Source organism: Periophthalmus magnuspinnatus, chromosome 9 (genome assembly GCF_009829125.3).
Source record: "Periophthalmus magnuspinnatus isolate fPerMag1 chromosome 9, fPerMag1.2.pri, whole genome shotgun sequence".
In the NCBI taxonomy this organism is placed as follows: domain Eukaryota; kingdom Metazoa; phylum Chordata; class Actinopteri; order Gobiiformes; family Gobiidae; genus Periophthalmus; species Periophthalmus magnuspinnatus.
Genome location: NC_047134.1, coordinates 10,212,976 through 10,233,295, shown reverse-complemented (window position 1 = coordinate 10,233,295; position 20,320 = coordinate 10,212,976). Strand labels below are relative to the sequence as shown.

The 20,320-nt window shown below is 40.3% G+C and overlaps 2 protein-coding genes across 3 annotated transcripts; both read left to right on the top strand.

Moving 5' to 3' along the window:
* Nucleotides 1–695: 695 nt before the first annotated feature.
* Nucleotides 696–5,950, top strand: fsta (follistatin a). Of its 2 annotated transcripts, none has more exons than XM_033972403.2 (6): nt 696–1,103; nt 2,019–2,216; nt 2,318–2,536; nt 2,625–2,849; nt 3,298–3,528; nt 4,948–5,950. In XM_033972403.2, exons 1-6 carry the CDS (start codon nt 1,013–1,015, stop codon nt 5,043–5,045), a joined length of 1,062 nt encoding a protein of 353 aa, XP_033828294.1. In that variant the 5' UTR covers nt 696–1,012; the 3' UTR covers nt 5,046–5,950. The 2 variants fall into 2 exon arrangements, with proteins under 2 accessions (XP_033828294.1, XP_033828295.1); XM_033972404.2 differs by having other exon boundaries at nt 701–1,103; nt 2,019–2,210; nt 4,948–5,942.
* Nucleotides 5,951–6,615: 665 nt separating this feature from the next.
* ndufs4 (NADH:ubiquinone oxidoreductase subunit S4) lies at nt 6,616–17,964 on the top strand. Its single transcript, XM_033973222.2, has 5 exons — nt 6,616–6,758; nt 8,583–8,661; nt 16,668–16,840; nt 16,956–17,029; nt 17,770–17,964. Exons 1-5 carry the CDS (start codon nt 6,676–6,678, stop codon nt 17,871–17,873), a joined length of 513 nt encoding a protein of 170 aa, XP_033829113.1. The 5' UTR covers nt 6,616–6,675; the 3' UTR covers nt 17,874–17,964.
* The last annotated feature ends 2,356 nt before the right edge of the window (nt 17,965–20,320 follow it).

The following is a 20,320-nucleotide window of genomic DNA, read 5'->3' as shown; positions in this document are numbered from 1 at the left end:
CTGTGAGGAGCTGTAACCCGAGTTCCGCTGAAGAGGTCGCGCGAGGACTTCTAAAGAAGCGCAGACTGTGCGTCAGCGCGTCAAGAGCCCACCAAGGTCTGCGTGTTTGTGTGTGCACATTGAATGAAACGCAACACCGGACTGCTCTGTCTGCTGAAGCCTCTTCGGAAACAGGTTTGATTATATTTAAAAGCTTGACCCGTGAGAGAAACCCAAACAACTGTCTGTTCTAATATTAGAAGCGCGGCTGCGGAGCTACTATGAACTCTATTATTGTCTGGCCACGGATCCGTTCAAAAAGGCTCCCCTCATCAAAAGATTTACACTTCTGTCTGCAGTTGGTGGAAAAAAAATATCGGTTACAGTGAGGTGCACTCCCCAAGATGCCCGCATGCCCCCTGTCATTTTTACAGCACACAACCTTTTATTATTATTATTATTATTATTATTATTATTATTATTATTATTATTATTATTATTATTATTATTATTATTATTATTACCATTGTTATCATTATCTATTATCTAAGATTATAGGTCATATGTTTTATATGTTTTGTTTCCATTCTGTGCTTTTGCGCAACAAAAATGTTCAACTGTGTTCCATTTGGTCCATTAGTTTAGCCTGTCATTACTTAGGTCATAAAAAGTGCATTTACGACATTAAAAAGCAACTTTGAAATGGCTCAGTGACGTGTTTGTTTTTGGTGATGTCTGGTGGATTTCCTCCAGTGATGAGTTAATACTTCATTTACTGAGTCAGGCAGGAGAAAGTTGGTTGTAACTCTGTCACCTGATTAGGATTGAACGAACTTTGGTAAGAAAAAAAAATATCCCCACCCCCACAGAAGAGGAGCCCGCCCACCAAAGACAGTCAACCCGAGACCCCTTATAGATTTAAAAAGAGAGGCTGCATTCTCAGACTGACACTTATTCAACACTGCCACCTTAAGCAGATTACTTTAGCGCTGCCTGTGTCACTGACGAGCTTCACGTTGCCTCTCCATCCATCATGTTTGGGATGCTGAAACACCACCTCCAACCAGGCATTTTGCTATTCTTCCTTTGGCTTTGTCATCTTATGGAACATCAAAAAGTTCAAGGTAAGGTATTGGCATACAATTACATCTACTTTGGGAAAGTTTTGATTTGAAGCGTAAATTTGGTGTAGTATAGTCGCCTACTACGATAAACTTGAACAAAGTGCGGGTGTAATTTGTCTGCTGGCTGTGTCTGGAGTCTCCACATACAGTTTGTGTAAGAACTGTCAAAGCAGGTGCGGTATGGGACACTTCAGTGCCAGGAGTCTTCATGTTAAGTTGTGCGTAAAGCCGCGCTGTTGCCAGCCTCAGATTTTTCTGGACACCTTCCACTCGGAGGCATTTGTGGACAAACTTATATAAGGCACAAATGAGAGTCTGTAGATGTTTTGGAGAAAGATATTAAAATAGTGATCTTTTAAAATATTGTGATAGTAAAAGCAGAGTGTGATAAGGTCATTTTGTTCAGTTGGGACTTGGTGAACACTTTAGAGGTGTGCGCCTGGTGCTGTCTGTCTCCTTCTGTAAAATCATAGTCTACCAATAAAATACCATAACATGTCTTTATTTAAAAAGGGCATTTAGTTCTTGAAACGTATTTCGCTGTATATTTAGTTTTGAGTTTGGATGTCCAATGCGTTCCCATAAAAACTGTCTTTGTAGAAGAGATTGGCTGCTATTTAAGACTGTCTAGACACTCCACTTTCTGTGCAGAGATAACGAGAAGCTTTGGGCATAAAGCCCCCTCCTCCCCGCATCTCGCGCCACTTATTCGTGTACTTTCTGCTTTCAGACGGCATTGTAGGAGACAGTCACAACTGGGATATACCAGTGTTAACAGTGCCACTGCCCCCGAAAAAACGAGACAGATTACGGGCACGCGGGACACGGAGGGCGCGCCTTGGATAAAGCCCGATATTTGTTTGTGGCATAACTGAGTACATCATCACACTGAAGCTTGTGTCCTTTTGTCCGCAGCCGGTAACTGCTGGCTACAGCAAGGAAAGAACGGAAGATGCCAAGTACTGTACATGCCCGGAATGAGCCGAGAGGAGTGCTGCCGCAGCGGCCGTCTGGGTACGTCCTGGACCGAAGAGGATGTCCCTAATAGCACGCTCTTTAGGTGGATGATCTTCAATGGCGGAGCGCCTAATTGCATACCATGCAAAGGTGGAGGTGCATTAATTTCCATTTGTCCTCACATGACACGGTTGCCCCATATTTACTTACACATAAATTCTCATAAGCATCACATAACATTTTATGCACTCCTCTAGAAACGTGCGACAATGTAGACTGTGGGCCCGGAAAGAGGTGCAAGATGAACAGGAGGAGTAAGCCGCGCTGCGTGTGCGCACCAGACTGCTCCAACATCACCTGGAAGGGTCCTGTGTGTGGCTCGGACGGGAAGACCTACAAAGACGAGTGCGCGCTGCTGAAGGCGAAGTGCAAAGGCCACCCAGACCTGGATGTGCAGTACCAGGGCAGGTGCAAGAGTAAGTCGACCCTTTTTATTCGTGCGTATCCAAAGCGACATTTGCATTTATCTTCTGTTCTTATTATTCTATTATTCTGTCTCGCCAGAAACGTGCCGTGACGTCCTTTGCCCCGGCAGCTCCACGTGCGTTGTGGACCAGACAAATAACGCATACTGTGTGACGTGTAATCGGATTTGCCCTGATGTGACGTCACCGGAGCAGTACCTGTGTGGAAATGACGGGATTGTGTACGCTAGCGCGTGCCACCTGAGGAGAGCTACATGTCTGCTTGGCCGATCCATTGGTGTGGCCTATGAGGGCAAATGCATCAGTAAGTGTCCCACTGCGTGGTCCTGGCTGAGATTACTCACTCCTCCTCTTTCTGCCAACATTCCACTAAGAAGGGGGTCCACAAACTGTGTGTGTTAGTAGTTACTTGTGTTTGCTCAAGAGATGATAGACATCTTATTATTTCCTGATGTTGGCAGCTCTGTTCCATATGGGAACTGGAGAAACACAGAGTGAAGCAGAGCAGTGCTGGGGGCCATAAAGACATGAAGGCTTCAAGTTAATATTTGAGTCAAATTGTATCCAGAAATCACAATCGCAATGTCTTAAAAATACCACAAAATCAGTCCCAATAAAACAGGATGAAGTTCATTGTTGTAGCTTACTTGTCCAAGCCTCAGCAGACATCTGATGTTGCTTGAAAAGTATCCATTCTAATCCATTTTAGGGCATATTTCTCTTAAGCTAACTCATGCTCTCTCTGCTCCTAGAGGCCAAGTCGTGCGAGGACATCCAGTGCAGCGGAGGAAAGAAATGTCTGTGGGACGCCCGCATGAGCCGGGGGCGCTGCTCACTGTGTGATGAGAGCTGTCCAGAGAGCCGGACTGACGAGGCTGTCTGTGCCAGTGACAACACTACATATTCCAGTGAATGTGCCATGAAGCAGGCTGCTTGCTCCATGGGGGTTCTCCTTGAAGTCAAGCACTCAGGATCTTGCAACTGTAAGTAAACAAAATGTGAAAAACACCTTCACCAAAAGACAGTGTTTGGTGTTGCTTTCCCTACCCCGAGAGCACCCGTACCCATTTGTGCCCAGACCCACACAGCCACACCACATAAGCAGGCAGAGGACTTTGAAATGGAGTTGCATGACATTGTCTTGTTGCTGACATATGTTCTTGTGTTTCGCATTTGTGTTTTTTAATATTGAAAACACAATAACTTAAACTGACTGAAATGTTCTGTCTGGGAGCCTGGTCATTTAACCAAACTCAACTAAATACAACAATTTTGGTTTGCAGTGTAAAATTAAGACCTTCAACATCTAGTTCGCTCACTCTTATGACCTGCAGGAGCAGTCTGCCTTAAACTCTTGTTGTTTATAATAGTGGTTATTTCGCACATGTCACGTGCTAACGTTGTGGCAATGGTGTTATTGCAAATGTCTGTTGTTAGTGTTTTGTTTTTGTCTGCTAAAATATTCCATTCAAAATGCACTGTTTCCCCCAACGTTACACTGCCAACAGCTGACATACATTTTGAACTCAAATGTATTGAATGGACATAGGGTGATTGTAACATTGGTGCCAAAAAAACAAACATTGTTCCTTTTGTCATAAATCTAGATGTGAAAAGTTGTGTTTGTATATGTATAAGATCTGCAAAGCAAACTATGGGACCAACTTTATAATCACCTCATGAACTAAAGTGAATGTGACATAACATAGTATGCAAAATACTATTGGCTTGTTTGTGTATTATTCAACTGCTCATCCAAGCATTGCAAAACATTAACATGTTGTTAGCTTTTATTAGTATCCTTTGAATGTTTCATTGAAATGAGAAATCCATTTGGATTGAGGGACTGCCTACTTTTCTTTTTTTATTGTTGCTTTTGCTTGTGTCTTTTGTGTTTAATATAAATGTCCTATGTAAAAGAATAGAAAATACCTCAGAACTGTGTTAATGATGTTTGACCTGCTACACAGCAAGGCCATGACACGATCTACTTAAACCGATATTTAGCAGCACAAAAAGAGCCTGCAACTCCCTGACCACCAGAGCATATTTTTGTGTGTTGTGTGTGTCTGCTTCCAGGAATCTGCTCAAAAGAGACCTGAGCCATTGGAGCCCTGAGCCTCAGCCCCTTTAACTCACCCCGTGTCCCCCTCTCCTCCCCTCCTTCCATCCATCTTTGCTTCACTCCGTTCCATAAAGCATTTGCTGTACATTGAAGTTAATTAGGGTGACACAGAGGGGTTGCATCTCTTACACAAATCCCTATAAAAAATCCAAATACCATTAAATATGATTAGGGGCTGTGTGCCTGTGTGGCTTTGCTTTATTAACACAACTTTCAGTGATTTTCTGCGCTGTTGTGGTCAATTTCATACAACAGCTGCATATATTCTCCCATTTAGCCATTACAGAAGACCAGGAGGAGGAGGAGGAGGAGGAAGACGATGAGGACTCAGACTACACAACTTATGTCCAGTTACTCCCTGTTCTGGATGGATAGGCCCCAGTACCTATAGGGGAACAATTCTATGTTCATACTGTAAATTATGTGTATGCTTATTTATTTTTTAAAGAAAGGAAGTATACATATAGTTCAGTTTGCTAGATGTTTATTTATACTGTACCTTTTGTGTTTTATAATTTATACATTTATGTTGTCAGGCATACTATCTACCATTATATATTGCATTACCACTCATTTCAGTTTTATTGTTGTCGCTTTTTCATTTTTTTTTAAACATGAAGAAATATATTTGTTCAAGGAGAAGCAGTGTTATTTATTTGTCATGACCGTGTAAGTAGAGACCCTCTACAAGCTGTAAATTGCATTCCGTGAGCTGTAAAAATCTGCTTGTTACTGTCAAATCTTTATCACGGATGTTTGTCATACATATGTACATGCATGTTTAGGCTGTGTCTTTATTTATTGGCAATATATCAATAATCTTATGTACAGAAGTGGTTTACTGGTTTGTTTACAACTAATAACAACTGACCAAAGGGATTCTGGTGATGGCAGTGGCAAAGAGTGATGAAGAGATCCCCACTCTTTTGTTTCTTTTTTTCCACCTAGGACTTACTACAACGTATTTCACCAAGAGAATATGCTTGTCTGATTAGCAGCTAATAGTGGGATTAATATTGATTATTTTGGAAACTTTGTGCCATTAAAATCCAGACAACATGCCAATTTGTTCTGTATTCTCACAGAGCAGAAAGTTCATATGCTGCAGTACTTATAGTTACATAGTATTTTTTTCTTTCCACTGCATTAGTCAATTTCAAATCACAAAATGTAACAAAAATATAGTTTTGTATTTTTTATGTAAATGTCATATGTACATACAAAGTTTGATGGTATTTGTACAGATATGAAGAGTGAAACAATTAAAGTGTTTTTCCCTTATGCCTCTTTTCTTTGTCATTTGTTGGCCTAGCTCTTTACATTAGCATACAAAACACAAATCTTAATTCATAAGTTTAAAACCTATTGTCTTGAGGTAGTGCATGTAAGATTTTGTATTTTTAAATAGCATTACCTCTCTAAATGACATAAACATACTCAAGTCACATAACATGCAGTTATTGCTGTCTACTGAGGGGTCACACTTGTTGTTTATCACATCTGGTGGATAAAACCATTGTAGTGTATGTGACTCTCAGTATCAGCTCGTGGCATCCCATGTGAAGCTGTGACAGTGTTCACACATAGCCTTCACTGTTTAATTGAAAATAAATAATAAATCAATACAAATAGCATGTGTGAGGTTTACTTCACCCAAGAAAATGACATCTGAATTAGTCTAAACTATTCAAATGGGATGTGGGAGTTTTAAAATATATAAATAGTCAATGAAGAGTACATAGCTGATGTACTTATAAAGCAGAGAGTGCCTCAGTGTTAAGTCTATGGTTTCATTTTATTTTACCTCTGTGACATGTACCTGACAGCTGACCCGTATAACTGTCTTATATCTGTCTGGACATGTCTTGCTATGTGTGTGACACGCTTAGACTGGCCTTTTGAAATTCTGGCATCAAGTTTATATTTTCCTGCCAAACCTCTCCGTTATCCCAGCGCACTACATTTGTTCCTTTTTGCTTGCCGTACGCGATTATCGAAAACAAACATGGCGGCCTCAATGTCACTTCTAGGTTTGGGACGTTTATCTGCCCTAAATGCGGCTTCAAAATGGGTTTTATATCCTCTCAGGTAAACGTATATCTGTTATTATCATTATGTTTTCATCCCACAAGTGGTTAAAGTCATCAAGAAATCAAACTGCATGTTTTATCCTACAGCACAAGCTAAATGTTGGCTATAAAGTAGCATAGCAAAAGGCTAACAGCAACAAAGCAGCACGCGTTTGTATGTAATTTCTGAAAATATTAAGAATATTCTGATGAGTTTAAGCCTGTTTGTAAATGTATGAGTATAATATAATAATTATCACAGTGCTTGTCTAAATTCGTCTTGTTTACAGCTGCTTAAACCTGGCTGCTGGGTAATTGGATAACATAACAGTGTGACATTAGTTTAACTAAACATTCACATACAGTTCAACATGTGTTGCATGCCAAGGCTAATAACTGGCGAGACGAAAAACTTTATTTAATAAAACATGTCTCACTAGAAACGACAAGACAAGGCCGGTTTTCAGCAAAAGTAAAGCGTCTGAAGGATAAATGTGAGAGGCCTCAAGCTTTTCACTCCAAGCTGCATCTCGTTCAATATTTGGGCATCTTGGGTAGTCTCAACCCAAAGAGCAGGACTAAATGTACCTAATCCTGGACTAAAGCTTGGCTAAACTTGGTACAACTACTAAAACACTTACTAAAATATACATGCATAAAAATTCAGCTGTTAAAATAAATAAAGCCTATGATGACTATGAGTACCACCAGAAAAAAACCCAGTTTGAAAAACCGTGGTCAAACATCATGTGTGATTTAACAGTGTACATGGTACGTGCTATTGTTGAATAAAATATTAATAATACACATTTCCAAAATTGTTTATTCATATACCATGTTTTCAAATCAGCTTGAAGCTCAGTAAATCCATTTAAAGACGTCTGTATCTTTTTAACCTGATAAAGGATGATTGATTAAAAAAACAAACAAAAAAAATACTTTTTTTATTGGTTATTGTATTAGTTACACCTGATCAATTCAGTTAAAAAATGCTTTCATAGATGATAAAATATACGACTAAAACATCCCATTGGAACATTTAAAGATGTTACAGATGTGTAGTTTGGTGGATTCATATGCATGATAAATATTAATCACAGGAAGTAGTACTGTGTTCAAATTTTTTAATGACTTTGATTCTGTCAATGTAAGGAGCAGATTTTTCTGACATTTAACAAAATGAAGGTGCTGTCTTATATTTCTTTTTGTCAAATCAGCTATTATGTATTTTAGACGACCTTTGGCCCTTATAGTATGGTTGCTAGGTGACAATTATGTCCAATTATGACACATCCTCTGCCCATGGATGCAAAATTATAAACCTGACCAAAATTGTCAAACTAAGGAAAATATTAATAAACATATCAGCAGTCAGCTGTTTATCAGCTGTTTTGTGAAACAAGTAGTGAAACCAATCACATGCGCTTCAAATAAATGATTTGAGTTAAGCAATGTCTATGTATCTCCAAACATATTTATACATGAAGCTGTCTTGCTCTTAATAAAAATAAATCTCAGACTCTGTACTGTCTGGGTTGCAATAATATGCCCTTGGTAAGCCCTTACTTGGCCGGGCCTCGTTGTGAGTGATTGCACATTGACAAAGGGCTGCACAGTCTTCAGCAGACATTTGACCAGAGCAGCTTTAAGCACGTCCTGTTATGAGGATGAGCTCCAGTCTGTCAGAGGTGCACCAGACAGAAATAATAGGTGGCGGGGGATTCCCTTTTTGTCTCTCCTCAGCTCTTCCTCCGAGATGCACAGCTAAAGCTCAGTTAACATTGTGTCTTTTCCTTTGTATCATTTTGCTTCGTGTGTAATGTTTTTATCCCATGGTTTCCAGGTTCACAAGCACATCAACATCACGGCTGGCAGAGAAACAAGGACAAGACACACAACTTATTACTGTTAATGAGAAACTGGTAAGATTCCCTCTGCTCACAGCTTTATTGTCTGGCTTTCTCATTTGAGTTTCAATTTAGAACATTTCCAGGAATCAAATTTCATAATAGAAGAAGCAGACAAAAAATATATTTTTGGAGTATCCACATATTGATGGTAAAATATTTGTTGGCAGACCCAGTGTGAATGTGTATGCATTTAAATGTATGTGGTTGAGGTTTGAGTATGAAATAAATGGAGGACAGCAACTCACAGTGCAGAAATATCACTTTATACCCTCGTTTGAAAGATTACATTCATTCATTCATTCATTCAAATTTTAATCAGCTTTTTACAGCATTTAAGTTTATTATGAATGATATAAGTAATATTAAAAATTGAAGTATTACACCAAAGTTTCTACATGTCAGCTGTGTCCATGTCATTTATTTTTTTAAGCTTTCATCAGATGCATCAGATTTAGGTTTAAATTGTATGTAAATAACATACATTTTACAAAAATGTAATAAATAATAAAAGTCTAATTGCAAGTGCATCGTGCACAATGTTCTGAGATCAAATTTTGAAAGGAAAATGTAGTATGTAAATTGTGCCTGATAAATGAATGACATATAATTGTATGTATTATGGTGGAAGTAATTCAAGTAGCCCGAGAGTTTTACAGAGAGCTAAGAGTGTCTAACACTGGAATTTATTACCATCAGTACAGGACCCGGAGGCATGAACACTCACCTTGTGGTAGTGTTGTCTATTCAAGTCTGTCCATGCTCAATTGTAAAGAGCATTATAACTCTGATGATGTAGGACAGACAGGGACTGAGCTGGAGTTGTTCTTGCTACAGAAGTGCAATTTCCCCTTCATGTATGCAAATAAAAACTTTTAATGCATGATGTAATGTATGACTTGATCAATAATGGTTGTAGATATTTCTGGCATGAAATATTTAAGACATTGCAAAAAAAAGTAAAGTAGACATGTGCTGAGTGTAGGACAGACTGTGGCAGAGCCTGTCTCTGTCCTCGCAGTAGGACACTGAGGAGCAGCAGAGAGGAAAGGGGGCCTCTAGAAATGAGGAGGAGTGATAGAAAAATGGAGCCTCCCCCAGCTTCACCAAACGGACAGTGGCCACTTCAGTATTGTGGGCTACAGAGGTTCCTTTGTGTCATGCTGTGGCTGGCGACGGCGGGAAGTGCTCTAATGTTGGCCCAGACAGGCAGAAAAGAGGCCCTCAGCTGTTTACAGTACAGTGTGCCACAGCACACAAGAGGTCCATGCTTTAACATAGGGGCGTCAAGATTAAACCATAACACTAAGTTTACACATCACAAAGTAACTGTAACAATAAAAAGTAAACATGAAATCTGGAATCAAAGATAGGTTATGTCAATTGAATCTACTCCGGTCCTCTTCTTGTGTGTGCCATGGTTCACAGACGAGGTCGATGTGAGGGCTCCGGGGCATTCAGCGATTGTCAGCGCGTTAGTCATTCATCAGACACTCAGTGTGAACCGCTCTGCTCAGACCAATCAAACAGGGCTGTGATCTTTGAAGGGGTAACATGGGGTTTTCACATGGCCCATGCATTTTAGCCCGAGCAGATTATACAGTGTTTTGTTCTGTGTGAGGGTAGTTGTGGAATGCTGCCTGATTATCAGTCAACCTATGCTTTATAACACAGCACTGTACACAATTGATTGTTTTTACTGTTCAGCAGACATGTGCTACTATTCTTGCATTGTAGTAAATCTGGTATTGGTATTTCTAAGTGAAAGTGTCTGTCTTTATAAGCTCAAAGAATGAGCTGTGTGAGTGAGGCCCGTGAGGCCAGGGCGACCTTCTTTTGTTGTTAATTACTGTTACATTAAGCATGCTGAGCTCCAGCGACACAGCTCCAGTCTGCTATGTCCTGCTGAACTCTTTACCCACAGAACTGAGACAGCAGCCTCAACCTCCACATGAGAATCGGATCATTTCTAACACATGTCTGAGTGGTGACCCAAAGCAGTCGTCACTGCACATAAAAGCAACAGCATCTCTTATAGAGTTCTCCAAAGGCTCTGCACTTTTTATGAGACAGAAGTGGACAGTTACTGTGAGTGAGGAGCTGCCTAAACATTCAAGCTACAACATTGAGTCTACTCAGATAGCTCTGAGCGGCCAGGTTGTTTGTTCATCGAAAGGTTTTTGTTTCTAATGAATTTGAAGCCTGACATCTGTTGGCAGGGAGCAGCACATCTGGACCAAATATGTGACATTTTTGGTAAATGAGGTGGTGATTTTTAAAGGCCTGTTGTTGGTTGTTTTTAAAGCTTAAAATTTGCGGCAAATTAAAAGGGCTTCAAACTGAAAAAAAGCAAAGTAGTTGCTTAGCACAGATACATTGAGGACAACAATCCAGTGTTGGCTTGGGATTAGGTATGCTCCTGTTGACCAGACATGAGTCCAGACAACTGAAAACTCAATTAGTGTTCAATTCAATTTGTCTGAATTTAAGCAAAGGACTCAGGTGTAGACTAGTGCAAAACGTCTGTAAGTTATCTCACAGTAATGACAATAAAAGACTACCCCAACTGGTGGGATATATTTAGCTCAGGCTGTGAATGTCTGGAGGACTGCAGTGCATAAGCCTGTCTAGCCTCAGACAGGGCTGACCTACAGTGAAGCAGGGCACAGCCCCCCTCCCTCTCTCCTCCCTCCGCGTACACAACATAAGTGTGTGTTTTGTCTGCTCGCCCTCTTGTGCAGCTCTACTACAAGAAATCTCCAGGCTCAGATTTGTAGTGGCCGGATGTGTGTCAATAAAGGAGCTTTTATTATGTTCCATTCATAGTATTTCATTGGTTATTATCAGGCTTGTACACCAGTAATTGTCCAATAGTTGTTGGTTCAAAATTAGAATTACTATCAATGAAAAAGTTTCAAATAGTATTTTTTGTCAATTTATTGTATCATTATTTTTTATTATTTTTAATGAACAAAAAATCCCTAATGTGCTCCAATGAAAAGGTCACGGGCGACCAGTGTATTTTGTCGTCCAAGTATAGCTGCTTATGTTGGTTGTGTTCCAGTATGGTTCCAGGTACACAAGGACAAAGGCGCTAGTTGAATGTAATTGAGCCGTGAGGATGATGACTGGAATGGCATGTCTAATATCGACAAATGCGACCGCGGTCTTGACGCGAGCCTGTCCCTGCAGCATGTGAAATGTGAGCTTGTAGATGACCCTCGCAGCAGCTGCTCTGTGTTCCCCTGTGTTCGGCCACTCCGCCACACACCACAGATAATATTTGTTTCTGTAAGAGACGCAATCAGTACTTGCCGGGGCTTTTTCTACTTCAAAGCTGTGCGAAGGTGGGAGCAGGCCCAGGCTGACGAGTGACGCTCCGGGTCTGGTCCTGGGCACAAAGGGGTTAGGGGTGATGTGTTTGGGTTTTCACCACATGCTGACTCTAAATGATTCAGCCCGCTTGACCCTTTGACCTCCTTTTGGCAGCTTTCCTGAGGTTTTTGGCAACCGCGCAGGACTGTACTGTGTAAAAGCTATAATCACATTTTAATTAGGGTGTCACCGTGGCAAAAATGTTTTTCAAATTTTACTTATGACCTGATTATTGACTCTACAAAAGAATATCCTTCATGTACTGTACCATACCGATAGCGAGTCACTATAGGTACCACAGGCGGAATGATTTGGGGAGGGATATCTATTTTCTGAGAAGCTTTTGGGTGACGATTTGCGCTTTACGTTCTAATTATAGAATTTTGTTCAGAGTTGACCTTTTTAACACATCCAGAAAAAAGACACACAAAAAAAGAAATATGAACAGACAAACTAAAACAAGAACCACATTTCAGAAATGTTTGTACAAATCTAAACTATAGGGTTTACAGGGTTGCAGTTGGGTTATGCAGAATAAGACAGGACAGGAGGAAACATAGTGCTTCATTTTCAACTGCAGACTTGTGATTTGCTAAGTCACAGTTTGTAATTTGCTAATTAGATTTCGATTTGATTGGATTAATCTTGCAGCACTAATAGGCATGGTGTTTTTTGTAATTTGTGATCTACGTGATTGTAGGTTCAGTTTGTATCACATCTCATTTCTGCCCATCATCTGTTGTTTTACACCATCCTTGCATTTTCTTACTGTTCACATTTTAGGCATCTGAAATGTTTTGTCTTCCTTAGACTGTTAAAAGATTTACAAGACCAATAATTTTAACATCCAGTGACTGAACCCTCTTGGATGATTTCCGACACAGATGAGAAGTTCCCTTTCTCTGGTTTGTTTAAGGTTTTAAATAATCCCCTTCCTCTAAATGATCACAAAGGGAGTATTGAGTGATGTCCTGAAGTGCGGAGGCCATTTGACTCTCCAAGTGAATGAGCAGTAATGTGTTTAGTGTAAAGTCATGTCCACGCCTCTCCAGAGCTCCGTCTTCATTCAGCTCCAAGTGTCAGAGCAGCTTTTCATCAATGGCTGTGACTCTGTTGCTCTGCGTGGTCATGTTCTTTAATAGATCTCCACAGCACACTCGCCACATGTCAGCTAAACTGCATTCAATATGTGTCTACTATTCCCGTTACCCAAACAAAGTGTCTGTGCATTGTGACCGGATCTGGAAACAATATCAGAAAAGTACAGAGCATATTTCATGTCACGGTGCCGGTAGAATTGGTTTAATATTCCACTATGTAAACTGAGGAAAATGAACTACAGGAAACATAGACAAATCATCCACACTGACAGTGTGTGAAGTGATCTGAGGTCAAAGCAGAAGGCCCCGTGGAGGTAGACTCTTGCGGAGGTATGCAGCGCTGTAAGAGATATAGTCTATGTACACTGCATTATTTTAAATGCACTCATCCTTAGTAATTAGTTTCAAATGACTTCTAAGGATACCAAAGACCCCATTTAACCTGTGAATATTATTTAGAGAATTGTCCACCTGCATGAACTTAGTTGCATATGCTTCATTTCCCTAACCCTTTATTGTGGGAGGATTGTTTAAATGTGGGCTGCTGTGCTTGTCAAACGTTTTCATATCAGCTTTTGTTCTCGTGCGATACAGTATCATCGTTGGATGTGCTCTTGTTTACTCGGCCTGTGCCAGCCCAGGTCTCTGCTGGTGTATTGTTGTAGGCCCAGCGGCCCCACAGCGACAAGCCCCTCTGCTCTTTATTTGGCTCATCGCCTGGAAGTGTCACAAATATGGACACGCTTTCATGTGACGAAGACTATACCAGCGCTTTGGGCCTTTCTTAAGCCAGCCTTTCTGTCTGCGTGGCCAGGTATTGTAGGGCCCCGTGAAGACCCTGTGAATAGTGTCAAACTTGATCGTTCTCATTTTGCTTCCTGTACACAGCTGAAGAAAAGTGCCCACCGTGAGTTTTCCTTTTGTGACGGTCTGCTCTAGTCTTCCTGGGAACACAGCACATTCCAGCCACAATCGTCCTCTTTGTAAAGCTGGCCATTGTGGCTGAGTCTGTTATGCGGATAACCCTCCTAGCTTTCAGTGTAATGCATGCAAGTATCATCCAAGTCTAGACTCTACTTTGCAAACAATAGTTGATAATGAGCGGAGTGTTTTCAGTGATCTGGCAGAGCTTTTGTTTTGTCACATCCTCCCCTCATTCAAGAAGAACCTTTTGTGCTCATCCACGCTTAAAATATGATTTAAGGTCTGCTACATCTGGACAAATTATTGCACAAGTTCACCATCCATGGGCCTCATGTGTCAGTTATGCTTTATGTAACGTACATACGCGTAACCATCGTCTGGCCTGTTATTCCCAAGGGCATCATTTCTAATGCACCTCAGAAAGGGACTTTCAGAAGCAGAGGACTGAACGGCTTAACTGCAAATTAGATTTACCTCCACTGTTGTTTTTGAAATTCACCTTGGATTACTTAACTTGAATGTCTCACTCATGTACTTAACATGTACTTCTGCTGTAAAGTTCTGCCCAAAACATGAGAATCTGAAGCTCTCCTACAGCAGGCGAAGATGGTAGTCGTGTTATTGTGTGATGTGGTGCCCACTCGCTCTTCCTGGAGATGACAAGAACATGTTTTTCTTCTCTCTGTGACAAGAAGGAATTGTTAAGGTTAAGTAGATAGGGCATCCGGAAATAATTACCTAGCACTCGGGAAGTTTTCCCCCCTTCTTTTTGTCCTGTTTTTGTCCCCTTTTCCTTTTATTTGAATTACTCTTTGTATGTGCAGATCTTATTTGTTATTAAATTGAGTGTAGTGTGTTTTAGAAGTGGGACCTGTAATTGACTAGACTGAAATACCATTGCCAGGCTATTTCCAAAGGAAAAGTAAGCTTTTGTGTGGGGTTCACACAAAATGACCCCTTTTCTACAAATCAACCAGTGGATGACAGACAATGAAGAAAATTTGATTCTTTGAAGTTGTAATGGCCATTGAAATGTGTTAGATTCTTGTATTGAAAGCCGTGCGCCCTGAAAGGCCTCAGTCCTGGGTGGCTGAAGCCTGCTGGGGTTTCATCACTTGTTTACTCATTCCTTCAAAAGTTAACATTGGTTCCTGAGGAGCCCATTAAAATCATTCTGGAATATAGGCCTTTTCTAAAATAAAAATTTAAGTTGAAAATAAAATCCAGGGTTTGCAAATGCTATTACCAAATGCATTCTCTGTCTGAATATCATTTGATGACAGCTCCTTTACTGCAGTAACGGAGTAGGAAAGAATCTCTTTTAATAACGCCCCAGAAATAAATATTTGATGTTGGCTTCCAGTTTTTTGTGCTACAATTAAACGAACAACAAAACAAACTCCTGAATACAAAGATGTATTTGAAGAACGGACAAAGCGAGACAAAAATCCTGGCCAACAGATTAATGTCCAGTTGATCTGCTGAGTTGGCAGGACTCGGAGATGCCCACATGCACCGTGCACAGCATCAAAGCTCAAAAACACTAAAACCTCAGGCCAAATTGAACATTATTTACTGCAAATATGAACGCCATTGAGTTCTTTTCACCTTTTTATTGTTGTTCTTTCACTTAGGATTGGCCCAGTCTGGTCTTTAGTGTCATAGTGAAAATAAATCCCAAGATTGATGTGAATGAAAGATTATAAAACATAGTGTAAATGATTACTCAAGGACTTTTTATGCCCCTGCTTTTTTGTACATTTTTCAGGTTATGTGTCTTAACACCTGCAGGCTAACTTTGGATAACCTTTTCTCTTCAGTAACGCTTGTTTTCTTTGGAAGAGAAGAAAAAGACATCACCCATTAAGTGTAATAAATTAGGTTTAAATCTTGTCACTTGAAGCATGCCACAATAATAAAGATAACGCAAGTTTAAATATCACACATAGGGACTGCTCTGTACTACTCCACATATTTGACTTTTGCTTCTAACGCCATTAAAGTTGTCATATAAATCTCCACACACAGCCCAAAATAACATGCGCTTCAGATGTTAAAATTAATTGGTTTTGGTGTTCAGAAAATCATTTTATTCCACACGAATGTACTAGTAAAAATTTTATATTTGATACTGAAAAAGGACAAATCTGGATCTTTTGTGGATAGTTATATCAGACGTAGTATAAGATGGTAAAAGTACTTTTCTTTTGTGTCAAAGATTGTAAAGTATGCGACTATGATATTTTGAAATTTTGATATGAAATTTTGGCAACACAAACTTTTAGACCCTTATCTCCTGACAGCAAAATATACACCATTCAGCCTCTTTTTTATTACAAATTGCTGCTTTTACAGGTGTTTTACTGAACTAGAAGAAAGAAAAGTCTGGTATAAACCCTGTTAATCCAAGACAATCCAAATTTAAAATAAATGTTATTAAGACTTCTTGCACGTAGAAGCAGCACTGGATGAAGTACCATAAGAAAAAGTGTTGTTTTATCACCATGGTGTTGAGTCTTGTGGTTTTTCCTCAGTATCGACTTACGGTAGGGAATAATGTATTATGACAACACTAGTTACCAGAGAGAGTAATGTCTGTTTTGTTTTTGGTTTTATTTTCAGGACATAACGACGTTGACAGGCGTGCCAGAGGAGCACATCAAAACACGCAAGGTGCACATCTTTGTTCCAGCGAAGAGTGCAATGCAGTCAGGAATCAACAACACCAAGAAGTGGAAAATGGACTTTGACACAAGAGAGCGCTGGGAAAATCCACTCATGGGCTGGTCCTCAACGTAAGAATCTCTCCAATAAATTCACAATGATATTACTGTTTTTTTTAAAGTTTGAATAATAGACTTTGGTTATGTTAAGTCAATGCCAAGTGAAAGTTTCTTTTATGCCCTGCAGAGCGGACCCTCTGTCCAACATGGTGCTGAGTTTTACATCCAAGGAAGATGCTGTTGCATTTGCTGAAAAAAATGGTATTAAACTTTTTCAAAGTGTTAACAAGATAAATCAATGGACTCTGTGCAGAGTTTACATTTGCTTTTATCATCCATGTTTCTACTCTTTTGCAAAAGCAGCACATTGTCTATTTAACATAATCCTTATATTAAAGTGAATAATCAGACCAAAACTTTTGAAGGGCTGTGTAATCAATCTGAAAAACACAATTATTATATGCTAAAATTGCAAAAAAAACAAAACAAAACACATTGTTTTTAAAATATAAATTAACCGCTGCATGTTCAGGTGTGTTTCTGTCATAAAGTTGCATAACAGCCAGTTCTGTGCTGGACTCTTGTACTTTTATTTAATCCCTTCTGTTAAATTTAAGCGTGCTCATGCACGGGCCCCGCTCTGGGTGTATAGGATTTCAATTATAATTAAAATAATTTGCATGATTACGTTTTCTATGATCGAGTGGTGCTCCTAACAGGTCTCCACACTATCTTAAACCTATCCCAAACATGAACTTGATGTATTTCCACATACCAAGTTCACTGAGGCTTAGGCCTAGACCATCTGGGAAAGTTTGTTGAAAGTGAGTGAAGGAAAGCGGTGTTCTCTGTTTATTGCACCACCAAAGCGATTAGCGCAGATCTGACTGCACACAGCCTGTTGATGTCTACACTTCATTGTGGTTGGCCTGCAGCCAAAATGAATATACATGACGTCCTCTTCCCCCATCACTTACTCTGATGTTGTTTTGCTTTTCCAGGTTGGAGCTATGAAATAACAGAGAAGAGGAGCTCCAAGCCCCGAGTGAAATCCTATGGGGCAAACTTCTCGTGGGACAAGAGAACACGGAGGTCCGCCAAATAGAGTGAAGACGGCCATCTGTTGCTTTGCTCTGTTTGTCCCACCACAAACCTGTACAAACCATCAATAAAAGGCATTATTCTCTAGATGTAAACCATGGACTCATTATCATGTCTCTTCTTCAAACAGTCACCTCATTATTACTGACTACCTAATGCTCTTCACTCCATTAGGGAAATGGTTTTGCAACAGAAAAAACATACAAGGATTACTCGTTTTATTACAATTAAGACATTTGTGAGGGTAAGAGACAGTGACACTTTTCCTGTGTTAGTTTTTGTTTACATCCTGGCACCTGAGCGTTTGCTGGAATTTGAAAAACTTGGAACTATTTCTTTCAAAGTTTTACAGCAACATCTGCACAGTGATTACTGCATGTTCCTAATAATATTAGCGCCACAACTAATAACTTTTATTACAATACAGTGAATAGCTCGACCGCTCATGGAAAGTACCTTGGAGTTGCCAAGTTTTTTCCCCAAAAAGCAAAGCCACAGAGGTGACGGTTCCAATCAAGAATATGTTTTACCTTCACAACACTTTTCATTGATGGCATCCTTTAACATCATTTGTTTTTTTCTCAACTGGGGGTGAGTGGTAAAGTCATAAACAGTGACTTAAAGCTGAACAAGGCTCATTATTTGTCAGTTGCTGCTCAAAACTGTATTTTTACCCTGGCACACAAGGCCACGGAATAATAACTGTCGGTAACTGCACAGCCTTTCCCATATAATCAAAATAAACAGTGCATTTTGCAGCTCGTGATCTTACACTGGGGATGATGTGGGGATAGAGTTGAAAGTGCAGTTGCCAGTGCTTGTTTACACTCTTTGTGTTCGGTAAATAGTGGAGTAATAAACTGCGTGACTGCACCGACATTCACACACCAATTATGGCGCCTAATTGCTATAGGTCAATTAACGCAAAGCCCCTCAGTCCTTCACAGTCTTGCTCTTGGTATTTACTCTGCTCTGTCACCCGGCTCATCAAACGCACCGATCTGATATGAGAGTAATGGTCCGTCCATGAACGACAGCAGCGCGCTCCCCCTTTGCGCATTCCCCTTTGCGCATTCCCCTTTGCGCATTCCCCTTTCAAAAGGCCTCGGAGAAAAGCAAAGAGGAAAAATACTTTTGGCACAACTTTGTATCAGAAAAAGTTGAAAGCATTCCACCAGCGCTGGCCCATAAGAACAAAAAGTGTGTGAACTTACAGCAACTGCAAAGTGGCACATTACGCACCCACCCGCGCGCAGCGTCCCGCACAAAGCACGCGCCAACTCTGCGCCAACTCTGCGCCAACTCTGCGTCTCAGAGGCGCACTGCTCCAGAGCACACTTCTGATCACAAACAGGCCTTTGCCGAATAATCAGCTGTACTTGTCGGGAACATTTCTCTCGTGAGAAAAAACATAATCCTACACAAATAATCTGGTTTGGCTCGACACATTTAAGAAAGACTCAAAGGGTCAGAAGGTGTTTGTTCATTTATTTAGATCTGAACCAGCTCAAATGAGGAATAGGCTGTGACTATAGTTTATCTAATTATAGGCTATCATTTTTTAAGTCAAAATTTGAAAGTTGATATGTTAAACTGTATTTTTGGCTCCAGGCCAAACACATCACTTCAGAGTTAATGTTTCCTTGTAGGTCAGAGTTATGTTCATGTCCCAAAATGCATCACTGTGCATCCCAGCACCTGCTCCTTATTATATAACAGATCTGACCAGGTCTTCAGTCACTAACAGTGTCTTTTATTGTTTTATGACTTAAGTAATAATTGCCCAAAGGAAATTATAATTAAAAAGTTACAATAAAACCTGTGCGGCTGTGACACTTCACTCAGTCTTGCATCACTGACAGTGACGACAGAAAATGTGGCATCCACATGCTTCACCAGTTTAGTTTGTAGAGTTTTGTTTGAGGTGGTATGTGATTCAGGCAGTGACTCAGATTCATGAAACACTGGGTTTTTAAACCAGCTGAACATTGTGTGTGATTGACATGAATAAGGCGACATGTCATGTGACAACATTAAGTTTCTGTTTTTCTAATGTAGTGCAATGGGGGTCAAAGGTCATAGTGACCTGCAGTAAGGTTAGCAGATTTACATAGTCACGATGATATGTTTTATTAACCAGATTAACCTCTGTCTTGCATTATTCAGCACCAGCCTCCGACAGATGAATAATGAAACCAGAACCACTTAGCTGTCATTAAAGTGTTTTTCACCTGTGCCCGGCCTTCACATGTGGACATGTGAACAGTGACAGTGCAGCGCCTGCGGCCCTCATTGGCTGATACGTTCTGCTTTGACTCCACAGCTGGCACACGCCCTCGTGAAAGCCTGAGCCTGAACCACTGCCAAGGCGTTATTTGTTAATGAAGCTTCTCTAAATAACACAAACACACCTTCACTCACGCAACTGCTCTGTGGCCCCCAGCTTCTTAA